Raw genomic sequence first — 21,688 nt, forward strand, 5'->3', positions numbered from 1 at the left:
TTTGTTTTTGCTTTATTGTAAACCTCAAGTAAGGATATTTTATGACTTTCCTTGAATTAGTAGGTATTGCAAAAATAAAAATCATACATTTGCATATTTAAAAAATAATGAGGGGCCTCCCTGGTGGTGCAGTGGTTAAGAATTTGCCTGCCAGTGCAGGGGACACGGGTTCCAGCCCTCGTCCAGGAAGATCCCACATGCTGCGGAGCAACTAAGTCTGTGCACCACAACTACTGAGCCCGTGTGCCACAGCTACTGAAGCCTGAGGGCTTAGAGCCCGTGCTCTGCAGGAGAAGCTACCGCAATGAGAATGCCCCGCTCCCGCAACTAGATAAAGCCCACGCACAGCAACGAAGACACAACACAGCCAAAAATAAATTAAAAAATTTTTAAAGTAATGATTAAAAATTAGTGTTCATTCTCTACTTTTGATTTAAGTTAACGGCTGCTTTTAAAGCCTCTACACTTCAGATTTCAAGGTACATGCATTAGGACAGAAATACTAACCCCTGCCTGAGAAATGTAACGGTGAGGTTTCATGCGACAGTGCGGTTAGGCACCCACTCAGCAAAACAATCCAGATGTCTACAAAGCTCTAGCTCCCCTGTTTAGCAAAAGTATGTGCATGACAAACTATATAAAGACATTTTATGATTTGAAGGTCTGGTTGTAAAGAGCACCTCTTTGAATTTTTAAACTGTTAAAGATAGTCTCTTAAGGGAGTGGTGAATTTTGGATCCAGGTCACACTGCAAATTCAGACTGTAGGTTATCTCATTGAATCCTCTGGGAAATAAATAGCTCCTTTACCTGAATCTTTAAGCAATTATCCCAACAACAATCATCAGAACTTTCTTGTAATTGGTCTGGGTTTGATTTTCTTTGAATTTTGAATGATTTATGTTACAGACTTATACGTTAGTCATTCACAAGTTATAAATGGCAACTTTACTTCAGTATTTATGAATTGCGATCAATACTCTAGCAATCAAAACACTCACCTTTTCTATTTCAATACTTCAATTTTCTTTGGCGTTCTTTCCCAGAATGGCTGGATCACGAACAAAGCAGTCATCGCTTGTGGATGTTTGTGATAATAGTTTGGGGAGAAAGAATCTTTGAGATTAAGAACTGCAGAAGTAGATGAATCAGGAGTCTCTCTCTCTCTCTCTCTCTCTCTCCCTCTCCCTCTCTCTCTCTCTCTCTCCCTCTCTCTCTCTCTCTCTCCCTCTCTCTCTCTCTTTCTGTGTGTGTGTGTGTGTGTGTGTGTGTGTGTTGTGGTAGTGGTGGTGGTATTACTTAGAAAGCATGAATCTTTTTTTTTCTTTCTTTATTAAGGTGCATTATCAGTAACTACCAAGTTAGAAAGCATGAATCTTAACAGACCTCCCACTGATCGGTCTTCACGGTTATGGTTCAGTTTCTACACAAAGAAGCTTTGGCAAACGTGGTCATCAACACTTATTTGGTCTTAAGGATATAACATTCAAATTTCCATATGGACATTTAATAATAAGATCGAGGTAAACAAAACCCCTCGAAAACTATTATGAGTACGTGTATGGATGTCCGCTTTACTTTGAATCTGGGCTGAGAATGTTGGCGACTGAAAACTGTAAAGCTCTAAGTATTATTTAGCTAGATTTGAGTTTTAACAAGCTACAAAGCTTTAATTGATCGTAAGCCTTTCTCCTCAGAGGAGAGGCGCTTTTCCCCTGGGGAGACACGGTCTCTCTTTCATTGGGCTTTTGCTTTCTTCTGAAACACTATATAATCAAGTGACTTTCCTTGTCGCGGTGCCTGGGGACAGCTGATTTTTCTCCGAGGATAAAGAAAGTTGCATATTGATTGCTGTTGCTCACGGTGTGTTGGCACCAGCGCGGGGCAGAAGCAGGCGCGCTAGCACCCTCGCATTTACACACACTCACTGAAATACACAACACACACACCCCACCTCAGAAACACCCCCCCACACACATACATACACACACATCCCTCTGCACCTCATTTAGATGGGTCCATGCGCAGGCAGAAGATGTGCGCTTCCCTCGGTGTGAGTGAGTGTATGGTGCGCGCACGAGCGCGCGCGTGTGTGTGTGTGTATACAGAAACCCATCAGGAAGACTGCAGCTACCCTATTCTGCAAGCTCGCTGCGATTCCGGTTTCCGTGTACAACGGATAAAACAATAAATAAATCGCTGCCAGACTTTTTTTTATTTTAATTTTCTCTTTTCCAGAGGAAGATGGTGGAGGCGTTTCTCCCGGTAGTTAAAGACTCGGGAGACCCTGCGGTGAGGCCCTGGGCAAAGTCGCCACAGCACACACGGGGCTCGGCTAGCCCGGCCGGTCTCCCACGTAACTGATCTAATCAATGGCTCTGAAGCTCTGGGGCTCCGGGCTCCTCCCCCGCCAGTCTCTCCTCCGCCTTCCATTGGGCGCGGGCCGAAGAGGCACAGCCTTGCTCCTCGCGCGGATTGGCTGGCAGGAAATCAGTATCAATGTTTAAGCGGCGGCGTGAGGTGAATAGACTCAGTCAGCAAGAGACGCTGGGGAGAAAGCAGGGATTGCGAGCCCCGCGGATGCGGCAGCGCGGAGGGCGGCTGGGGAGACGCTACTCCAACTGTTGAATTTTCACCTTTCATTTCCACCGATGCTTTGCTTGCGGAGATGGATATATCTGCTTTGAAATCCGCACGTCTTTCGCAGGCTGTGAGCTGATCGTGACAGGCACCAGATTGAAAGAGACCACCCGTGACAAAAAAGGAGGACCCCCCAAAAAACAAAACAAACAAACAAACAAAAACTCCAAAAACCTCCACAACGGACTGCACAATTAACTACGCACACCGGTGCTGGACTTTGTGAATAGAGAACATTGAGAGGAAAATCGTGAAATATGATGCGGGGCTAAGCTGTGAACAGTCACTGTAATCCAGATTTTTTTTTCCTTTTTTCCCCCAAGACTCTGAAAGATTTGGGGGTTCCTTACGCCTAACAAAAGGGAAGGTTTTTGTCGTTGTTTTGTGTTTTTGTTTTTGGTTTGTTTTTGTTTTTAAATAAATACACCTTGCAAAACAGACGCCTTGCTATCCAGAGCCTCGGACTCCGGCAGAAAGAGGTAGAGTAAAAGTGCTGCTGGATTCAGCTTCACCTCCTTCCTTCCCTCCCTCCCTTTCTCTCGCTTTTTCTTTTTCTCCAAAACATGAATCTGGCTTTTCTTTCTGTTGAGTGAGTCAGAGAAAGCGTTAGGAAGAAGCCACAACTAATATCTGTGAAGGGAGGACCATGAGGCTAGAGTGAATACGATTCGTTCCGCTACTTCTGACTCATCCGGCAGATCGGAACACCTGCATTTCTGGATGTGTCATTCCCGTTTGTCGAGGCGCCTCGACAACCCGAAATAGTGTGTAGACAGACCCGTGCCTAGCATCCCCTGGGCGGTAGCTACTCGGGGAGGGCTCCCCTGGCTGGACCGCCGCGGCCGCAGCTCCTCGCCCGCTGCCCTCGCGAGTCGCCCAGAGAGACTGCGAGAGCGAGACTGCAGAATGCATCACGCTAAACCCTGATGCGTTCCTTTCATCCAGCCCACTCCTCCTACTATAGAAAAAATTGAAGAAAGAAAAAAAAAAAGCCCGCACTTTATTCGCTTCAAATATTCACCACTTTTATTCCTCGCCAAGGTTTTCCTTTCTAGATGAAGAGGACTGGGAGGCAGGGCCATTGGAAGGAGATGCTGAATAGAAAGAAAAGAGAGGCACTTGACAGCCCAGCCCTGTGAATGCAGAGACTGTTTCCCTTCTAGCGAGAGACAGGGAGAGTGTGTGTGCGAGGACTGGGAGGGTGGCTCCCCCTTCTTTTTTATTCCGCCTCTCCCTTCCCCTTCAAATCTGCACATCCAACCATGAGTTGCCTGTTGATTTCCTTTCGCCTGGGAAGAAAAGCAAACTGGAATTAAACTGCATCGAGAGAAGTCCTTGCTCGTGGGGAGAGAATGGGATGGTAGCGGCGGCTACTGGCTCAGCGTAGAGAAATTACAGAGTGTGTTCTACCAACAGAGGCGGAGATACATCTATACATTTTTTCCCCCTCCCAGTAGACTCACACCGCAAATGCTGATCAGGCTGTGGCTTTCTTGACTTGGGGAAGAGCCTTTTCCGAGGAAGAGAGGGAGGAGCCTCGTGGAAGGAGGAAACTACAAATCGGGACACTAGTTCTTTGCGCTGCATTTCCTCCCCTCCCTTTGGCTGCTCGGAAAGGAGAGAGAGAGAGAGGAAAAAAATATATATCCTTGGCTGGGAGATGCAGTCTGCCGCCACCGCTGCCTCAGCCAGCAATGCAAGATTAGATCTCTAAATGCAGCAAAACACCGCCTGAAAACAGACCAACGCGCGAAGCAAGCAGACAATTCACAGGGCTCCGGATATTTTGAAGCTTCAAAATATATCTGACTGTCTCTTCGTTGTTCCTCATCCCCAACAATTTCATCACAGGAGAGGAGAAACAAGTAAGGATTTCACTTTCTGATCTGCCTAGAGACACACCTCCCCGCTCCCTCCCCCACCCAATGTGAAGAGTATTCCGGAGGCAAAAAGCTGGAGTGGATTTGCAGCGCCCTAGCGGGAGCGAGGAAAACCTACGGATTCTTGAGCTCATTATCATCCTTCCCTAACGCGATTTCCTTCTTATCGCTAGTCTCATCGCTCAAGTTTAAGTCGCCCGAAGTCCGGGCGGGAGAGACTAAGCTCCGGGCTCGCCCCCAGCTGCAGGAAGCCGCCGCCTTGCTCAGTGCCCCTGCAGCTCTGCTGCGCCGCTGCTTCTCGCCCAGTGCGGATGCTGTAGATCAACAGGTTCAGGGAACTTGAGCGGAATAAGGAGAGACCGCCGGGTGCCGCAGCCCGGGAGCGGAAGGAAGGAAGGATCCATAGACTTGTGGCTTGGGTCGGGGGCGCACGCTGCGCCTGGGCCCCAAGCTGGCGCGCACCCATCCACCCGCCCCTCCAGTCCGGCTGCTCCTGACAGCACCCCACCGGTCTGGGATGTACCTTTCCATCTGTTGCTGTTTCCTCCTATGGGCCCCTGCCCTGACGCTCAAAAACCTGAACTACTCCGTGCCCGAGGAGCAAGGGGCCGGCACGGTGATCGGCAACATCGGCAAGGATGCTCGGCTGCAGCCGGGGCTTCCGCCCGCAGAGCGAGGCGGCGGTGGCGGCGGGCGAAGCAAGTCGGGTAGCTACCGGGTGCTGGAGAACTCGGCGCCGCACCTGCTGGACGTGGAAGCCGACAGCGGACTCCTCTACACGAAGCAGCGCATCGACCGCGAGTCCCTGTGCCGCCACAACGCCAAGTGCCAGCTGTCTCTCGAGGTGTTTGCCAACGACAAGGAGATCTGCATGATCAAGGTAGAGATCCAGGACATCAACGACAATGCTCCCTCCTTCCCGTCGGACCAGATTGAGATGGACATCTCAGAGAACGCGGCCCCGGGCACCCGCTTCCCCCTCACCAGTGCGCATGACCCCGACGCGGGCGAGAACGGGCTCCGCACCTATCTGCTTACGCGCGACGACCACGGCCTCTTCGCGCTGGACGTCAAGTCTCGCGGCGACGGCACCAAGTTCCCAGAGCTGGTTATCCAGAAGGCCCTGGACCGCGAGCAGCAGAACCACCACACGCTCGTGCTGACCGCTCTGGATGGCGGCGAGCCGCCGCGCTCGGCCACCGTGCAGATCAACGTGAAGGTGATTGACTCTAACGACAACAGCCCCGTCTTTGAGGCGCCGTCCTACCTGGTGGAGTTGCCCGAGAACGCCCCTCTGGGCACCGTGGTCATTGATCTGAATGCCACCGACGCTGACGAGGGTCCCAACGGCGAAGTGCTCTATTCTTTCAGCAGCTATGTGCCCGACCGCGTGCGGGAGCTCTTCTCCATCGACCCCAAGACCGGCCTGATCCGTGTCAAGGGCAACCTCGACTATGAGGAGAATGGGATGCTGGAGATCGACGTGCAGGCCCGAGACCTGGGTCCCAACCCCATCCCGGCCCACTGCAAGGTCACTGTCAAGCTCATCGACCGCAATGACAACGCTCCGTCCATTGGTTTTGTCTCCGTGCGCCAGGGGGCGCTGAGCGAGGCCGCTCCGCCCGGCACCGTCATCGCTCTGGTGCGGGTCACTGACCGAGACTCGGGCAAAAACGGGCAGCTGCAGTGCCGGGTCCTGGGCGGAGGGGGGGCGGGCGGCGGCGGCGGCCTGGGCGGGCCGGGAGGTTCCGTGCCCTTCAAACTTGAGGAGAACTACGACAACTTCTACACGGTGGTGACTGACCGTCCGTTGGACCGCGAGACACAGGACGAGTACAACGTGACAATCGTGGCACGGGACGGTGGCTCGCCTCCACTCAACTCCACCAAGTCGTTCGCCGTCAAGATTCTGGACGAGAATGACAACCCGCCTCGCTTCACCAAGGGACTCTATGTGCTGCAGGTGCACGAGAACAACATCCCAGGAGAGTACCTGGGCTCGGTGCTTGCCCAGGACCCTGACCTGGGCCAAAACGGCACAGTGTCGTACTCCATCCTGCCCTCGCACATCGGCGACGTGTCCATCTACACCTATGTGTCTGTGAACCCCACCAACGGGGCCATCTACGCCCTGCGCTCCTTTAACTACGAGCAGACCAAGGCTTTTGAGTTCAAGGTGCTTGCTAAGGACTCCGGGGCGCCCGCGCACTTGGAGAGCAACGCCACTGTGAGGGTGACAGTACTAGACGTGAATGACAACGCTCCGGTGATCGTGCTGCCAACGTTGCAGAACGACACGGCTGAACTGCAGGTGCCGCGCAACGCCGGGCTAGGCTACCTGGTGAGCACCGTACGCGCCCTTGACAGCGACTTCGGCGAGAGCGGGCGCCTCACCTACGAGATCGTTGACGGTAACGACGACCACCTGTTTGAAATCGATCCATCCAGCGGCGAGATCCGTACGCTGCACCCTTTCTGGGAAGACGTGACGCCGGTGGTGGAGCTGGTAGTGAAAGTGACTGACCACGGCAAGCCCACTCTGTCGGCGGTGGCCAAGCTCATCATCCGTTCGGTGAGCGGCTCTTTGCCCGAGGGGGTTCCCCGGGTGAACGGCGAGCAGCACCACTGGGACATGTCGCTGCCGCTCATAGTGACTCTGAGCACTATCTCCATCATCCTCCTAGCGGCCATGATCACCATCGCCGTCAAGTGCAAGCGCGAGAACAAGGAGATCCGCACTTACAACTGCCGCATCGCAGAGTACAGCCACCCGCAGCTGGGCGGGGGCAAAGGCAAGAAAAAGAAGATCAGCAAAAACGATATTATGCTGGTACAGAGCGAGGTGGAAGAGAGGAACGCCATGAACGTCATGAACGTGGTGAGCAGCCCCTCCCTGGCCACCTCCCCCATGTACTTCGACTACCAGACCCGCCTGCCCCTCAGCTCGCCCCGGTCGGAGGTGATGTATCTCAAACCGTCCTCCAACAACCTGACCGTCCCTCAGGGGCACGCGGGCTGCCACACCAGCTTCACCGGACAAGGGACTAATGCGAGCGAGACCCCGGCCACTCGGATGTCCATAATTCAGGTAGGAGACTCTTAACATAACTGAGACTTCACATTTTGCTGGTTTGAGAGCTGTCCTGAAACCTTTGGAACAGGACTAGCCACACTGCTAGTAGCAGTGAGCAGGGAACTTTTTTTAAATGAAAAGGATTTACACTTTCGCCACTCCGTGTACAACATATTCTATACATAACTCCTCCCACATAAATAGTCAAAAATCTACAAGATGTAAATATCTTACTTTTGCATTTGTAAAGTTTATTTTTATAGGTTTTAAAATGTTACCAGGGTTCAGTATCTCATAGTTTATTTTACTTTATTTGTTGGTCTACATTTCTCTCCACAACAGAGGATTACTAGAGAGAGAAAAAAATTGCTTCAGTTAATTGACTTTAAAATTTTTTTATTTCATTTAAAAAATCTGATGGCAAAAGAAAAAAATGTATACCCCAATATTAAGAAGTAAATTACTTGAAGCACAACATAGCAACCGGTCCGAATTCCAGAGCATGAATCAATTTGAGCTAAGGTTTCACTCCCCACCCCCGGAAAAATATCAGTTTTTATATTTAAAAAGTGTTTTATATTTAAAAGTGCTATGAATCTCATTTATTCTTCAGCTGAAACTGTAGCACAATGCATTAGTGTAGCTTAAGGTTTGGAAATGTGAATTATGCTCTGAAGATCTTTCAAAAGTTTGAAAAAAATATAGGCTCTGGATAATGACTAGTATCTATCTATGAAAAGTTTATATTTATTTTGTCCTGTGATTTTTTTTCCTGGTCTTCTTCCTTGGAGTCGTTGAAGGATGAACAGAGTACAATAGAGGGGTGTACTCACTCTGTGCTGTTGAAAACAGGAGGCAAAGTTGCACTAAAGGCACTTGTGCCAAAAAGAAGTCAAGGATGCATTTAGTTTTCGTACTGAGTATTTTCAGTATATCTAAGTGATATTTAATATATATTAGATAGTATAATTTAAGGTTATTGGTATATGAAAAAAAATGACCCACATGGACACTAGACTCGAACAACAGCAGGTGACTATACTGTGTCTAGTTACTACCTAGTTTCTTCTCTCCACATATTGAGTTGTGTTATGAAAAAAACTTAATTCTTGCTTATTATGAATGCATGTTGCTACAAATTACTCTGGATGAACAATAGTTGAAATACAAAATTGAGTTTAACTAAAAGTGACATTTGGGGAGGAAGATTAGTCTCGGGCAAATGAAAATAATTTGTTCACAGTTTTGTGCTTTGAAAAAGCAAATACTGTTTTTATTATTAAAACAGAGTAGTACAATTTCATAATCTTATACTTTTTAACATAAGTGTAACAAATACTAAAACTCAGCAAAACATTTTCCTGTAATAGGGTAATGTCCTTGTAAAACAGACTCGTACTTGAAGCTACCAAATACTAGAGTATCCACTGTAGTATTAAATCCCACTTTTTACAGTGTTTACTACACACCAGTAATCATGATTTTTTGGAGGTCTATATAAAACTGAACAAGATATTCCTCCCATAAAAACTGTAGTTTCTATGAAAGTCTATGAGTGTGTAAAACTGGTATTTATGATAATTTCTTTAGAGGGATATATGTTATATATATATAGATAGATAGATAGATAGATAGATAGATAGATAGATCTTTTGCAGTCATTTTATAAGTACACATTTGTTATATACCTTTCTTATATTTTTTACCATTGACAGTTAAAAATATATCACAGAGAGTTAATGCTTAATCTTTCACTTCAAGTACTATGAGTTGAATTCTTATTTAGGGTCCAGTAAAAATGAAGATTGTGCAGTAGGATTCTCAGCAAGCCTGATTCCTGGTCAGATTAGTGAAGAAAAATGTTGGATAGAAGTATCCAGGAGGTTTTGAGGGACAGGGGTCCCTATACAGTGTTTACACCATACTGTTCTTGAAGCTGGTCATTGCCCAAGGGATGGATGATGATGATTCCTCTCAATAGCAGTAAAACTTGAGCCAAAGCAAATCTCTCCCTCTCTCTCTCTCTCTCTCTCTCTCTCTCTCTCTCTCTCTCTCACACACACACACACACACACACACACACACACGGAGAGAGAGTTTAAACAGCAAACAAAGGAGACAAACTTCCTTGCTATTCCCTTTCTTCTGGAATCTTAATTCATGCCATAAAGACACAGAAAATATTTAAGTTCTTGAAATTGTTTCCACAGTGGCTCAGTTGCCCATACTGCTTCTGCTCTGGAAATATCCTCAATAAAAAATGTTAAAACAGGCTCTTTTTTTTTTTTCTATTGAGTTTTTGTTGTCCTATAAGGGATGTCTTTTAAATTCCTAGTATGTTAATTTCCTTTTAAATGTGTACGGTTTTTCTCAGTGCCTATTATGGAGAACAGAATAAGCTGACTACAGTGACCTTGCTGTCTTTCTTTTTTTTTAAACTAGTGTGCTGCACTTTGTGCTGACGTGACATGCCCAAATTAAAGTGTTCAGGTATCTCATATTCTTGTTTCAAGTGCATTTATTAGCGTGTGTTTATTTAACACAGCCTGATGAGGAAACACACTATTAATCTCGTGTATATTTCTGAAGGAAGAATTTTAATTCACAGTGCAACTGGGCTGGCAGCTAAAAGGTCTGGTTTATCTTTATTTTCCAGCATCTTAGGTGCCGTTTAGAATATTCCCAGTGTATTTCTATTGATGTAATGAAAATAATATCATAATTGTTTTGAGATAGAATGGTAAAGAGTGGTGTTATGAAACAAACTTTAGGACTTAAAAGACTCATGTTACAGCTCAAGTTCAAATTTCTCAAAAAACTTTGTGTGAATCGCAGGGTCTAAAATTTTAAGATTAAGATATATAGATTTGGGGGCATAAGAGTATTTTTAGTGAAAATGGATACAGAACAGTCTTGTAAACTGGAGTAGAAACAGTGGTTCAGGAGAAAGTATTTTATGGCAGATTTTCTTCAAGTTTCTCAGCCCAAGTAAAGTCAGTCTATGAAGTGTTTAAACAATTGATTATTGATTAAAATGTCCTCAGTAGTGTGAATCATAATATACATTGTTATAATGAGATATTTTATTTATTTTAAAGCTACAAAAGTGATTTGTGAAAAATAGGAACACAGATTTTGTGATAGGTGAGGCAAGTATATTATTACGCAAATTTATAAAAGCACTCTTCATAGGAGCAATTTCCATGTGAATTAATTCATAGGTTAATATCAGAATCTGAAATCAAGTAGAGGTCATTACTAATTGTCACGAGTAACTGCTAATCGTGGTTTATCAAGAAGTATTTGTCCCAGGGTAACTTTTCAACAGGTGTTTTCAATGAAGGTCATGCTGCGAAGAGGGATGAGACTGCGGAATTCTCACTGGTGGGAGGAATTTCCAGTTTTGTTGGAACATCTGTATTTTCAGATTTTTTTTTGGTAGCACGCAAAATGTAGTCATTTTAATATGCTGTCATAGAAGAAAATATATTGAGCCAGTAGAATAAGATCTATTGAAATAAATTTTTTAAAGGAATACATTCTTACACAGTGTTTTACAGTTCAGTTTTAAAAGATTCACATTTTGGTTGACATTAGATTATTTTATGCTGGAAGAGGAAATCCTTTTGATATCCCTGGATGGCCTTTTCAATAAAAGCAAAATAAACACATGATAAACACTTATAATCAATACAAATATATAAATATGAGATTGAGGAATAGAGAGCTAAAGTATCATAGTGTAGACTATAAACTCAGTATTTTAGAATGAAAAGGTGAAAGAAAAAGTCTTTCCTAGCAACATTAACCATTGTCTGCCTTATTACTACTTCTCTAATACAAGAGATTCTTGGCTTGAGACTCAGATAAGTTTTCAAGGCCATGATCTTCAAAAATTCATACTCTAGTATATTAGTGATTTCAGTAACAAACACAAAGTGTATGAACAATTTTTTCATTTATGACTTTAAAGAGTTTTTACAGTGTTATTCCAATACGGCACAATTTGATTAATTACATGCATTTATTTCCATAAACTTGATATACGTCTCTATTTCTAGGGGTTTGGTGAGCTGAGAAGGAAGGGGATATCCCTTTCGTACTGCATGCCTCTAGTACTATCTTGCCCACTTTTCTTGGTTTTGTTTTACATTTTTTAAAAGATAGGATTAATTTCTACTTCAAATTAACATGAGTACACAATCATAAAACATATATTTCTGTTTTACCATGTATTAAAAGTAGTACAAATAAAGTGGAAGCAAGTATAACTAAAAATATAATGATTAAAGTGGTTTGAGTTTCTTTGGAGAAGAGTTTAAAATCCAAATTATTATAATCATTCTTAATATATTATTTTTATTCTTAGTTTTGTGTGCACCCATGAAAATCTCAGCTTCAACATAAATCTCTGTACATTTCTCTATTTTATAATAATATGAAAACACAAAACGTATAACTTTTTACTATATGAATTAGAAACCTGAGAATCTCATTTTTAATATTAGTTGATCTAACTACTCATGAGGTATTAACTTCTTTACCGATTAGTTTTTATTTTTCAATACAATTCTCAAAATATTAGCTAAATAGTACTTTATCATCCTTACAGTCTTATCCTTACATTCTTATCAGTCTTTTAAAAATGTAAGAGTAAGATGACTTTTAATTTTACTTAAGGTCTTAGTGAGTTGTATAATTTTACTTGAATTCTATGAATGAATTTTATAATATCAATAAATATTGTCATATAGAAATCTGCACGGATGACTTTGAAATTTTATTCTTGGCCTCATCACGTTATTTAAGGCTGTGTGCGATCATGAAAAATATCAGATCATAGAAAACTGTGCCCTAAAATTCCTATCTCAACTTCTTGAACATATTTTTTTAGTCATGAAAAAAAATGTACATGTTCTAAAACCTTATCTATTGCTTATAACTATATTGATCAAGCCGCACCCAAAAAATAAAATAAAATAAATACATTTTCTAGAAACTGTCTTTATAATGTTTATATTATAATGCATATTATTCACTGTTTTATGGTACACAGATACACATTTATATATGAGGTTAAAATAAATGAATTATTTTTAAAATAATCCCAAATATCATCCCCTAAAAGACTAAAAAATATACTTAGTTTAAAAGAAAAACACCTTAAAATTCTCCAGATAAATATTTAATATTGTTGAAAAATACAGTGTTTATACTTTATCATGTAAAAAAAACTGACACTACCATTGTTAGTTTTCAGGTTTTACACTGTTATTGCTGCTTGTGCAATATAATGCAGTAAAAATATATCTATAAATGATGTAAGTTAAGAAAATATTATTTTTTTAAGATTAATAAAGGTTTACATGCATTTACTGCAGTGAAGGTCATCTCTGCCCACATTTATGAAAATGTGAGGAATCAAACTTCCTGGCAAAATTAACATATGTGTAAACATATATATGCCTTTATATTTTCAGTATAATGTACATAAATACTCAAGCACAAATAGTAGCCTATTTTTATACTTTTTTAGTTCAAAGGTAGTTCTCCTCTTATTAAGGATGAATTCAAACCTTTATTTTTCTTTGAAAATATTTTAAAACTTGATAACTCACTGTTTTAAAGCTTCAAACATTTTGAAGTTCTTTAAAGTAGAGCTAGTTATGCCAGAGAAATTAAGGAACACCTGGTCTTCAGTGAACAATAGGTTGGAGTTTATGTAGATTAAGAGAAAAAAAATCATGCAAGTTTCTGATTCTTTGGTGAGGATGGTGGGATGGTTCGAGGCACTGGAGAATATATGTTGGGAGTCTGATGATGAAACAACAGGACGAAGGTGAAGCCACTAGAACTGGGCTCATGCCAGTCGGGAACTGAAGCTTAACACCCCTATGCTGAGAAGTTTTGCAATACACTCAATTCTTACAAATGCACCTGCTAATTATGATATTAGTCATTGCTCCAGAATGTGTTCCGTTCAGTGATGCTTCTGTTTAATAAATCCCACAGGGCATTATCTTAAAGCCATATTTTAGTAAAGCCATTAGGGACAGTTTTTTTTTTTTTTTTTCTCTATTGAATTCCTTCAATCAATGACTGTATATTTGTTAGAGAATAGCGTCAAGGTCATTTTGCCTATCAATTTGAAGATAGTGTGACTTCTGCACCCACCTAGAAAACACTTTGAAATCTTCATCAGGCCTACACTAATCTATTGTCAACCTATTTTAGAAGAGGAGACGCTGAAAAGAATTCCCTTCAGTGGCACACAGCATTTTACAGTTAGTCATAGCTTTCACCAGTAGCTTTTATGGTGATATATTGCTATCCTTTGGTCTCCTGAAATAAAGAATCTATAATAAAGGAGTCCTTAATGACATCAACATTCCCTACTGTGACTAAGCAGAACCCTGCTCTCACCTGCTTGCTACTGCAGAAGTATAAATTCAATATTTTTAAGGTAAAGCGAAAAAAAAAAAAGTAACAAAATACAAATGCAAAGTTGTGGCAGTGTAGGTTGCATTTTTCACTTGTGTGCCCCATGGTCTTCCAGTGATAGACTGTAAAATTGGTTTCAGACAGTGTTTGAGAAAATCTATTGATATACATGTGACACACTTCTATTTGTGCTGGTCCTAGTGACATTCTGATTACTGGTATTTGTAGGCTCTGCCCTGGATATATTCCAGGGAGCTTTATTGTAGTGAAATGACTCTTACAGTTCATTGAGCATCTAGCATAAATGTACTAAATATGATTGGCACGTTTACATATATTTATTCGAAAAATAAGGCAGTTAAACAGCATAATTATGAGAAAATGAATCATAACAATAGAAGACCATTTAAGTTAACAAGCTTTGTGATCAAAGGATAAATACAGGTTGGATAAATTAGACTTTAGATGTAACTAATCTACATAAATAGACTTTGGTCTGATTAGGGGAATGGAATATATTAAAATAATTTAATGGTATTAGAAATACATTTTATTTCAGACATTATGATATATTTAAAGACTTGAGTTATTTTCTTTATGTTTCTATTTGATGAAATGGTCATGAACCATATTTGTGTTGAATGAAAAATAGGCAAAGTAAAGATAACTATTATCTTGTAAGCTTCTGTTTGGTAGAATACACGCTGTCTGAACAATATTTATTGTTTTTTAGATTTTTAATGTTTTTGATTGATTTTTAATTAGTGGCACACATTAAAGGGACCATTTAAAGGAAAGCTTCTTGTTTACTTCCTTTATCAGCTAAAAGCAGCCTTTGTAAAATATGAAAGTGTGAGCATTAAAAGTCTATTTCAAGTTTTCAAAGCTATATATTCATAATTGTTTTGTAGATATATACTGATTTTAAGAAACACTAGATACATGTTTGTAAATTATATTAATACTTAATGTAGATAATGACTTTATGTTCTCAAACTTTGTAATGCTATTTTGATGGCATATATATGTTTAAATAACAGATTTAACTTAGATGACTCAACTAATTTATTTCCAACAACTGTGGTGCTTAGGTATGTTTTTTTCAGCTTCATTTAGTGGTAACTTTTTAAAAATGTAATTTAAGCATAAGTCATCAATTGGTATACTTCTTTACAATATTTGTACCTGAATCCTTAATAATCATTGCTAAGCAATGATTGGGTTGTACTTATACCCAGAATTTTTATGTCCTCCAACTCAGTAAAACTCAAATTGAAATATACACATATATCCTAAATTTTGATATCTTTCTTGTATAAAGCAGAAACACAACAAGTATTTTATTGTAGGCAGACATGTTCACGGGGTCAAAATTTCTTTTTTTATTTTTATAATCCAATTTTAGACAATGTCTTAGAAAAATTCTTTAATTTTTATTTATTTGCAGTATGAACCCTTGTATCAGTTTTGAAACCTAAAATTACAGTTTTCACTCTGAAGATCTATTAATTCCTTTTCTCTTCACAGACCCCAATATAAATACCTTTGCTGAAAGCTCTTCATTTCATTTACCACAGAATATTTTACCAGAATATACTGAGATTATTTTAGGACTGCATATTTAGTAGACTTTTGTTATTTTTCCACAACATCAGAGCAATTGCATATGCAGAGCTAATATTTATAAAGGCAGTTCACCTATAATTACCATGAGAAGGATTATCTAACCACAGTGTAAAGTGACCAAAATGCGCTTTTACTGATGTCCCCTTTTCAGTAGATGAGGTAACAGTAAGAAGTTAGAATGCTTGAGAAAAAATATGTTTAAAATCTTAGGAAAACTTACTAAGAAAAAATGTTATCCTTTAGTATTTGGAAAAACAGGACTTAACTTTAAAAGGGAATATTTTCCATTTCAAACTTGATAATTTCTTAGTGATACATCTTTATATAAATATGAGGCATAAAAGTTTTCTGAAATTTGAAAAATAATTAGCTTTGATTTCAGTAGTTCTATCAGCAAAAACCCAGAAGATTATCTAAATATTGGTGAATTCTATTACTGTGTCTTCTTGAGGCACAACATTCTCTCGATTTTGCTTTGGCAGTTTTGCATCTATTTTAAAATAGTTTATCCAAAATTAACTTATTGCATTAAGAATGTGAATAAGAGGAGTTATAAGTCATGCAAAATGAAAGAGAAATCAAACATCATTACTATGATTCCCATTAAGACAGAATTAAAGATTACATGCAAACTTGCCTTCACGTAGTTTGAAGGCAAGACACTTGATTTCTTAATTTTTATTAATATTTTAGCTTTTCATGACCTTGTGTAACATTAATGAATTGTTTTTTCTTTTTATTTTAAGCCAACCCTTACTCTCTTATTTGAATCTTCATTGATTAATTCAGAAATTTCTGATTAATGAGAAATTTTGGAGATACAGTTGACTCTTACTTTGCATGGTATATGCATGGAATGCATTTGTAATTTTAGGAACTATGAAAATATTTTGGTGTTAATGCATGAACCTAAATGTAGATAAAGACAGGATGACTGAGAGCAGATATTGTATGAAAAATAGGAAATATTTTAATACAACACATATATTGAAAAAATAGTTTATAACCTTGCACTTTTAGTGTTGTCAGATGCACGGATAGTAATTATTAGCTAAATTTCCAGATCCTGAACTTCTAGGAAAGCTACTATTTAGTCCTAGATAATAATAAGGCAAGAAATAAGAGGACTATCCTACTAAACAAATCCCACTCACAGGCAAGATAAGAGTTATTGACAAAAGCCTACTCTGCAGTGTGGCCCTCATATCAGATGTGCCAATACCAACAAATGAAGCATAATGGCTAAGTTGGGAGAAAGTAAATGACAGGAAATACATTTAAGGAGACATTTTTTTTCTGACTTTGAGCAATAGACTTTCCATGATTTTTTTTTATATAATTAAGGCAATTACATAGTTATTTGGATTAGAATGCATGCCCAGTTCCCTATCTCAAAATGCTATTTGTTACCACCTGTAGCTATTTCTACTTAAAAAAAGAAACATAATTATTATGAGTCTCAGCAGTCTTAGAGTAAATTTTTGCAATTACAATGCTTCCCTTGGGCAGATGTGTGAAAATGGCAGATTAATTCCTGCCAGGATCTTTCTGTTCCTTGTGCATTTTTAGGTTTGGTGTTGCCTGCTTATTAGAGTGGCTCTGTTTGCTCTGGTTAAAGGTTATGTCAGTGTTTCCATAGTAAATCACTAGAAATGAAGATCCACAAGTCAGCCATTAAATTTTGCCTTAGGTGAAAAGTTGACATGTAATGTTTCAGCAAAGGAGTAGATGATATTTTCCATCACACTCCTCTGTTGTCTGGTTAAGTTTGAAGTAAATGGTAGTAGGACCATTTGGCAGTGTTGAGAAAGCAGGACTTAGTCTAGCAAGCAAAAAGAAAAGTGCACTCTTTTGAACTATAAAATAATATCTAGTCAAAAGAAGTGGATGGAAGTATTTTAATTATGTGCTTGATCCTAAAGCTACTCAATGCATAAGAATTTTAAAGAGCCACAATAAAAATATTGAGGCTGGATAGCTAACAATGTTTAACACTCTGTCAATTTCCATTCATTCCTTCTTTTGATTGTGATATGTTAACTCTATTTTTTTTTAATTGCAGTATAGTTGCTTTATAATGCTGTGTTAGTTTCTGCTGTACAACAAAGTGAATCAGATATATATATATATATATATATATATATATATATATATGTATATATATATATCACCTCCCTCTTGAATCTCCCTCCCCCCACTATCCCACCCATCTAGGTCACCACAGAGCACCAACCTGAGCTCCCTGTGCTATACAACAGATTCCCACTAGCTATCTATTTTACACGTGGTAGTGTATATATATCAATCCCAATCTCCCAATTCATTCCACCCTCCCTTCCCCCTCCTGTGTCCACACGTCTGTTCTCTATGTCTGCGTCCCTATTCTTAATAAAGATCTAATTGATCTACACACAAAATAATGTTATTAAGTCTGAACAGTTTTAAACCTCTGGGTCAGTGTTGTAACTCTTTATTAGTAAAGTTAATTTGTCACAAAGTGGTCTAGATAGGAGAATGCTTGAAGACAGTGACCACATCCACCTTGCTTGTCATTATAGTTGAGGGAAACTAGCATGGTTTCTATTGCATAGTGGGCAGTTAAAATATGAATTATTTGTAATGTCTTGTGATCACTGATCAGATATGAGCAGGAGCTTGGATTCAGAATTAGAAATTACTAAGGTCAATCCTAAGATATTACGTAGAGAAACATGCTGAAATAAGGATCTGTTGCTAAATAATCTATTTGAAGTTGGCCAATTTGATAATTTTTATTTATAGTTGTTACCATTTTAATAACTACAATGAAAACTCCTGTACAGTTCTATTGATAATATTACCAATTCATGGAAAAAAAACAGGTGATCAAGGTTCACAATTATGAGCATCAATCTTTTCAGAATGTGTTTATATTTATGCATGTATATGTAAATCCATATATATATCCATAAATATATTTACATTGTATCAAGAGAAATAGTGTTGGTAAGAGAGTATCTTTCATCTTTTGTTCTGTTCCTTGGTATGGTTAATAAGATATTGAAACTATGAAATTCAGGTGTTATATTAAGGCTTTGAAAATCACACAGCTCTAGTAAAATAAGAAACTAATGTGATCCTTTTTTCTATGTTTTAATTAATTTTAAGATAATTATATTTATAGACCATAAAATATACACTTATTTTCTATATGAATTTTTAATGAAATCATAGATAAACTGTAAATAGTAATTTTGATTACAGTTATTTTTATTTGTTGACAAATACGTTTATTTGTATTTCTTATGATTTAATCACTTTGGTACCAGCAATTTGCCATTTGATGACGGGAAAAGAAAATCACCATGGGCAGTTTTAAAATGTATGTAATAATACAAACTCAACTTACAAAACTTTTCTTGAAATTTCAGAATCTATCTTGCATAGGTAATATGAAATTTCAGTGCACATTTTGGGGAAACATAAACTACATGTTCATGTAAACAGTAATTTCCCATTTCAGTATTGTTATTTAAAATACATCCATGGGCTTCCCTGGTGGCGCAGTGGTTGAGAGTCCACCTGCCGATGCAGGGGGCGCGGATTCGTGCCCCGGTCTGCGAGGATTCCACGTGCCGCAGAACGACTGGGCCCGTGAGCCATGGCCGCTGGGCCTGTGCGTCGGGAGCCTGGGCTCCGCAGCAGGAGAGACCACAGCAGTGAGAGGCCGGTGTACCACAAAAAAAAAAAAAAAAAAATCCACAACCTGCAAAATTGTTCAATCCATAATCATTAAGTCAAGAATAAATAATGAAATAATTTAAAGAGAACTCAATTGAAATACTTTTCTAATTTTAAGCTATTATAGGACTTAATCACTATTTATCTGAATTTTAAATTTTGATAGCAAAATTCAAGTCAAACAATAAGGAGGCTTGGTAGAATAAAGGCTTCAAGCAGAATGAGTTTTCAAACCATATTCAAAATTTAATTGTCCTCATTTGCCAGAATAGGTGAGATTCAAAATGATGGGGGAAAAAAAAAACAATAGAAAGGAGCCTAGAAATATAAATTTAAGAAGTTTCAGATTCATTGTCAATTACCATTTATGAAGAAGAGAAGGACTTTTGGAAAGATTAAACTAATAGTGTAAAATATTACATAAGATTAGCCTACAAATAACAAGTTCTAAATGGAGACATATATATCCACAATTATCTAAACATTATAGTTTAAGTCCATCTGTAAATTCACCCTGGAATATTTGGCATTTTGGGGAAAGAAGGCCCATCAGCAGTCAGAGCTGCTCTCTCCAGAAGGAAAACCAGGGTGGGTCTTGGTTTCATGGCACTACAAGAGGCCTGTGTATCTGGGAAAGATATTCTTTTAGATATAATGGATCAGAAACTGGACCTGTAATACTTCATAATCTGTCTGCATTTTAATTCTTTATCAGAATATGCTTGTTCTTGAACTATCATACATGTTTATTTTTTTATTTTTTTTTTAGAAAAAGAATACAGCTGAAAAATCTTCTGGAAAGGTGGCTTTCAGATAATGTTGATAGAATGTGAATGTTTTGCAAATATCCTAGTTTTCATGAGTTTAGTCTTCACATAAAACTGTATAATCTAAGCACATGTATCATCTGCTTAAATTTTTCAGAAGTTATTTATATATCTGAAAAGTATCATCAAAACACATAATTTGAGTGAAGCAAATGGAAAGGAATTATTATTTATGTCTTATACTGACCTGTTCTAATTCTTTTCTTCCTATCTTTGCCCTCTGGTCCCTTTTCTGTGTTATCCATTCAGAAAATTTATTTTTACAGGGATACTTTAAGAGCCTTACACATTAGTATATAGCTTAAATATTTTAAAAGAATGTAGATATATAGGTTGATGAGACCATGGTGGTATTTATCACCAGATTAATATTTAACTATAGAGTTTTCCCTCAGTATCTGTGAGGGATATTTTCTAGGACCTCAGTGGATTCCAAAATCCAAAGATGCTCAAGTCCCTTATGTAAACTGGCATAATATTTGCATATAACCTACACACATCCTCACATATACTTTAAATTATATCTAGATTACTCACAATACCAAATGCAATGTAAATGCTATGTAAATAGTTCTAAATACAATGTAAATGCTAGGTAAATAGTTGCCAGCTTGCAGCAAATTAAAGTTTTGCTTTTTGGAACTTTCTGGATTTTTTTTCCCCAAATACTTTCTGTCTGAGATTGGTTGAATCTGAGGATGTGTAACCTGAGGATACGGAGAGCTTGACTACATGTACATTTGGACTTGAGATTTTATAGTTATTTTACATAGTGGAGCTACATGGGGTGGGTTGGATTTCAGATGGGTTGGATTGATAATATTATGTTTAACATTGTTAAAATGCATGCAATAGACAAGAAACATATTTATTTAGTTAAAACTAAAAAGCTTATTGGATTTCCCTTAATCTAGACTTGAGTATATATTTTAAGAAGTAAATTATTGATGTTCTTTTTTGTGTAAAAACAATAAAATAAACCTCTCCACATGACTCCCTCTTTTTGTTCTTCAGGCAAGAGTGTTCTCTATTGATATAGAGTAGAGAAAGAATCCTCCATCTGCCACTCCCGAAAATAGAATGCTTAGTTTTTTACCTCTGGATAAATCTTCTTCATATATTTATGCCTATGCAGGTCAGAGAAATAGACTAACATATCAGTTCATAACATAAGGAAGGGAAATTTATAGTTAAACTTCGTCAACAAATTCATTAAAATTATTTTCATTTGAAATTTTCCATTAAGCCTCAGTGAACTTCAGCTTTATTTAAATACTCATCGTTTAACTAGAAAAATTAAATCTTCAAGGACACATCTGTTATTTAATTATATTACAGTTTGGGTTTTGTTTGGTGAAAGCATGGGATGGTGATGGAAAGACACTAGGGGTCGGAGAAGGAAAGGAGCTCTAATTCAATATCCCCAGGTAATATGATATAAATAATTGGAAAAAGGAGATATTATTTCAGTTGGTTAATTGT

General features: G+C 39.0%; 1 protein-coding gene across 2 annotated transcripts in view; it reads left to right on the forward strand.

The window, feature by feature from the left end:
- The first annotated feature begins 3,932 nt into the window (after positions 1 to 3,932).
- PCDH17 (protocadherin 17) overlaps positions 3,933 to 21,688 on the forward strand; it is a 96,429-nt gene continuing 78,673 nt past the window's right edge. For both annotated transcript variants that reach the window (XM_081215093.1, XM_081215094.1), the window contains exon 1: positions 3,933 to 7,607. In XM_081215093.1, coding sequence (XP_081071219.1) covers positions 5,037 to 7,607 — 2,571 coding nt within the window. In that variant the 5' untranslated portion in view covers positions 3,933 to 5,036. The remainder of the gene's footprint in view (positions 7,608 to 21,688) is intronic.

The sequence above is a fragment of the Mesoplodon bidens genome, assembly GCF_964165515.1.
Source record: "Mesoplodon bidens genome assembly, chromosome: 17".
NCBI classification, from domain to species: Eukaryota; Metazoa; Chordata; class Mammalia; order Artiodactyla; family Ziphiidae; genus Mesoplodon; species Mesoplodon bidens.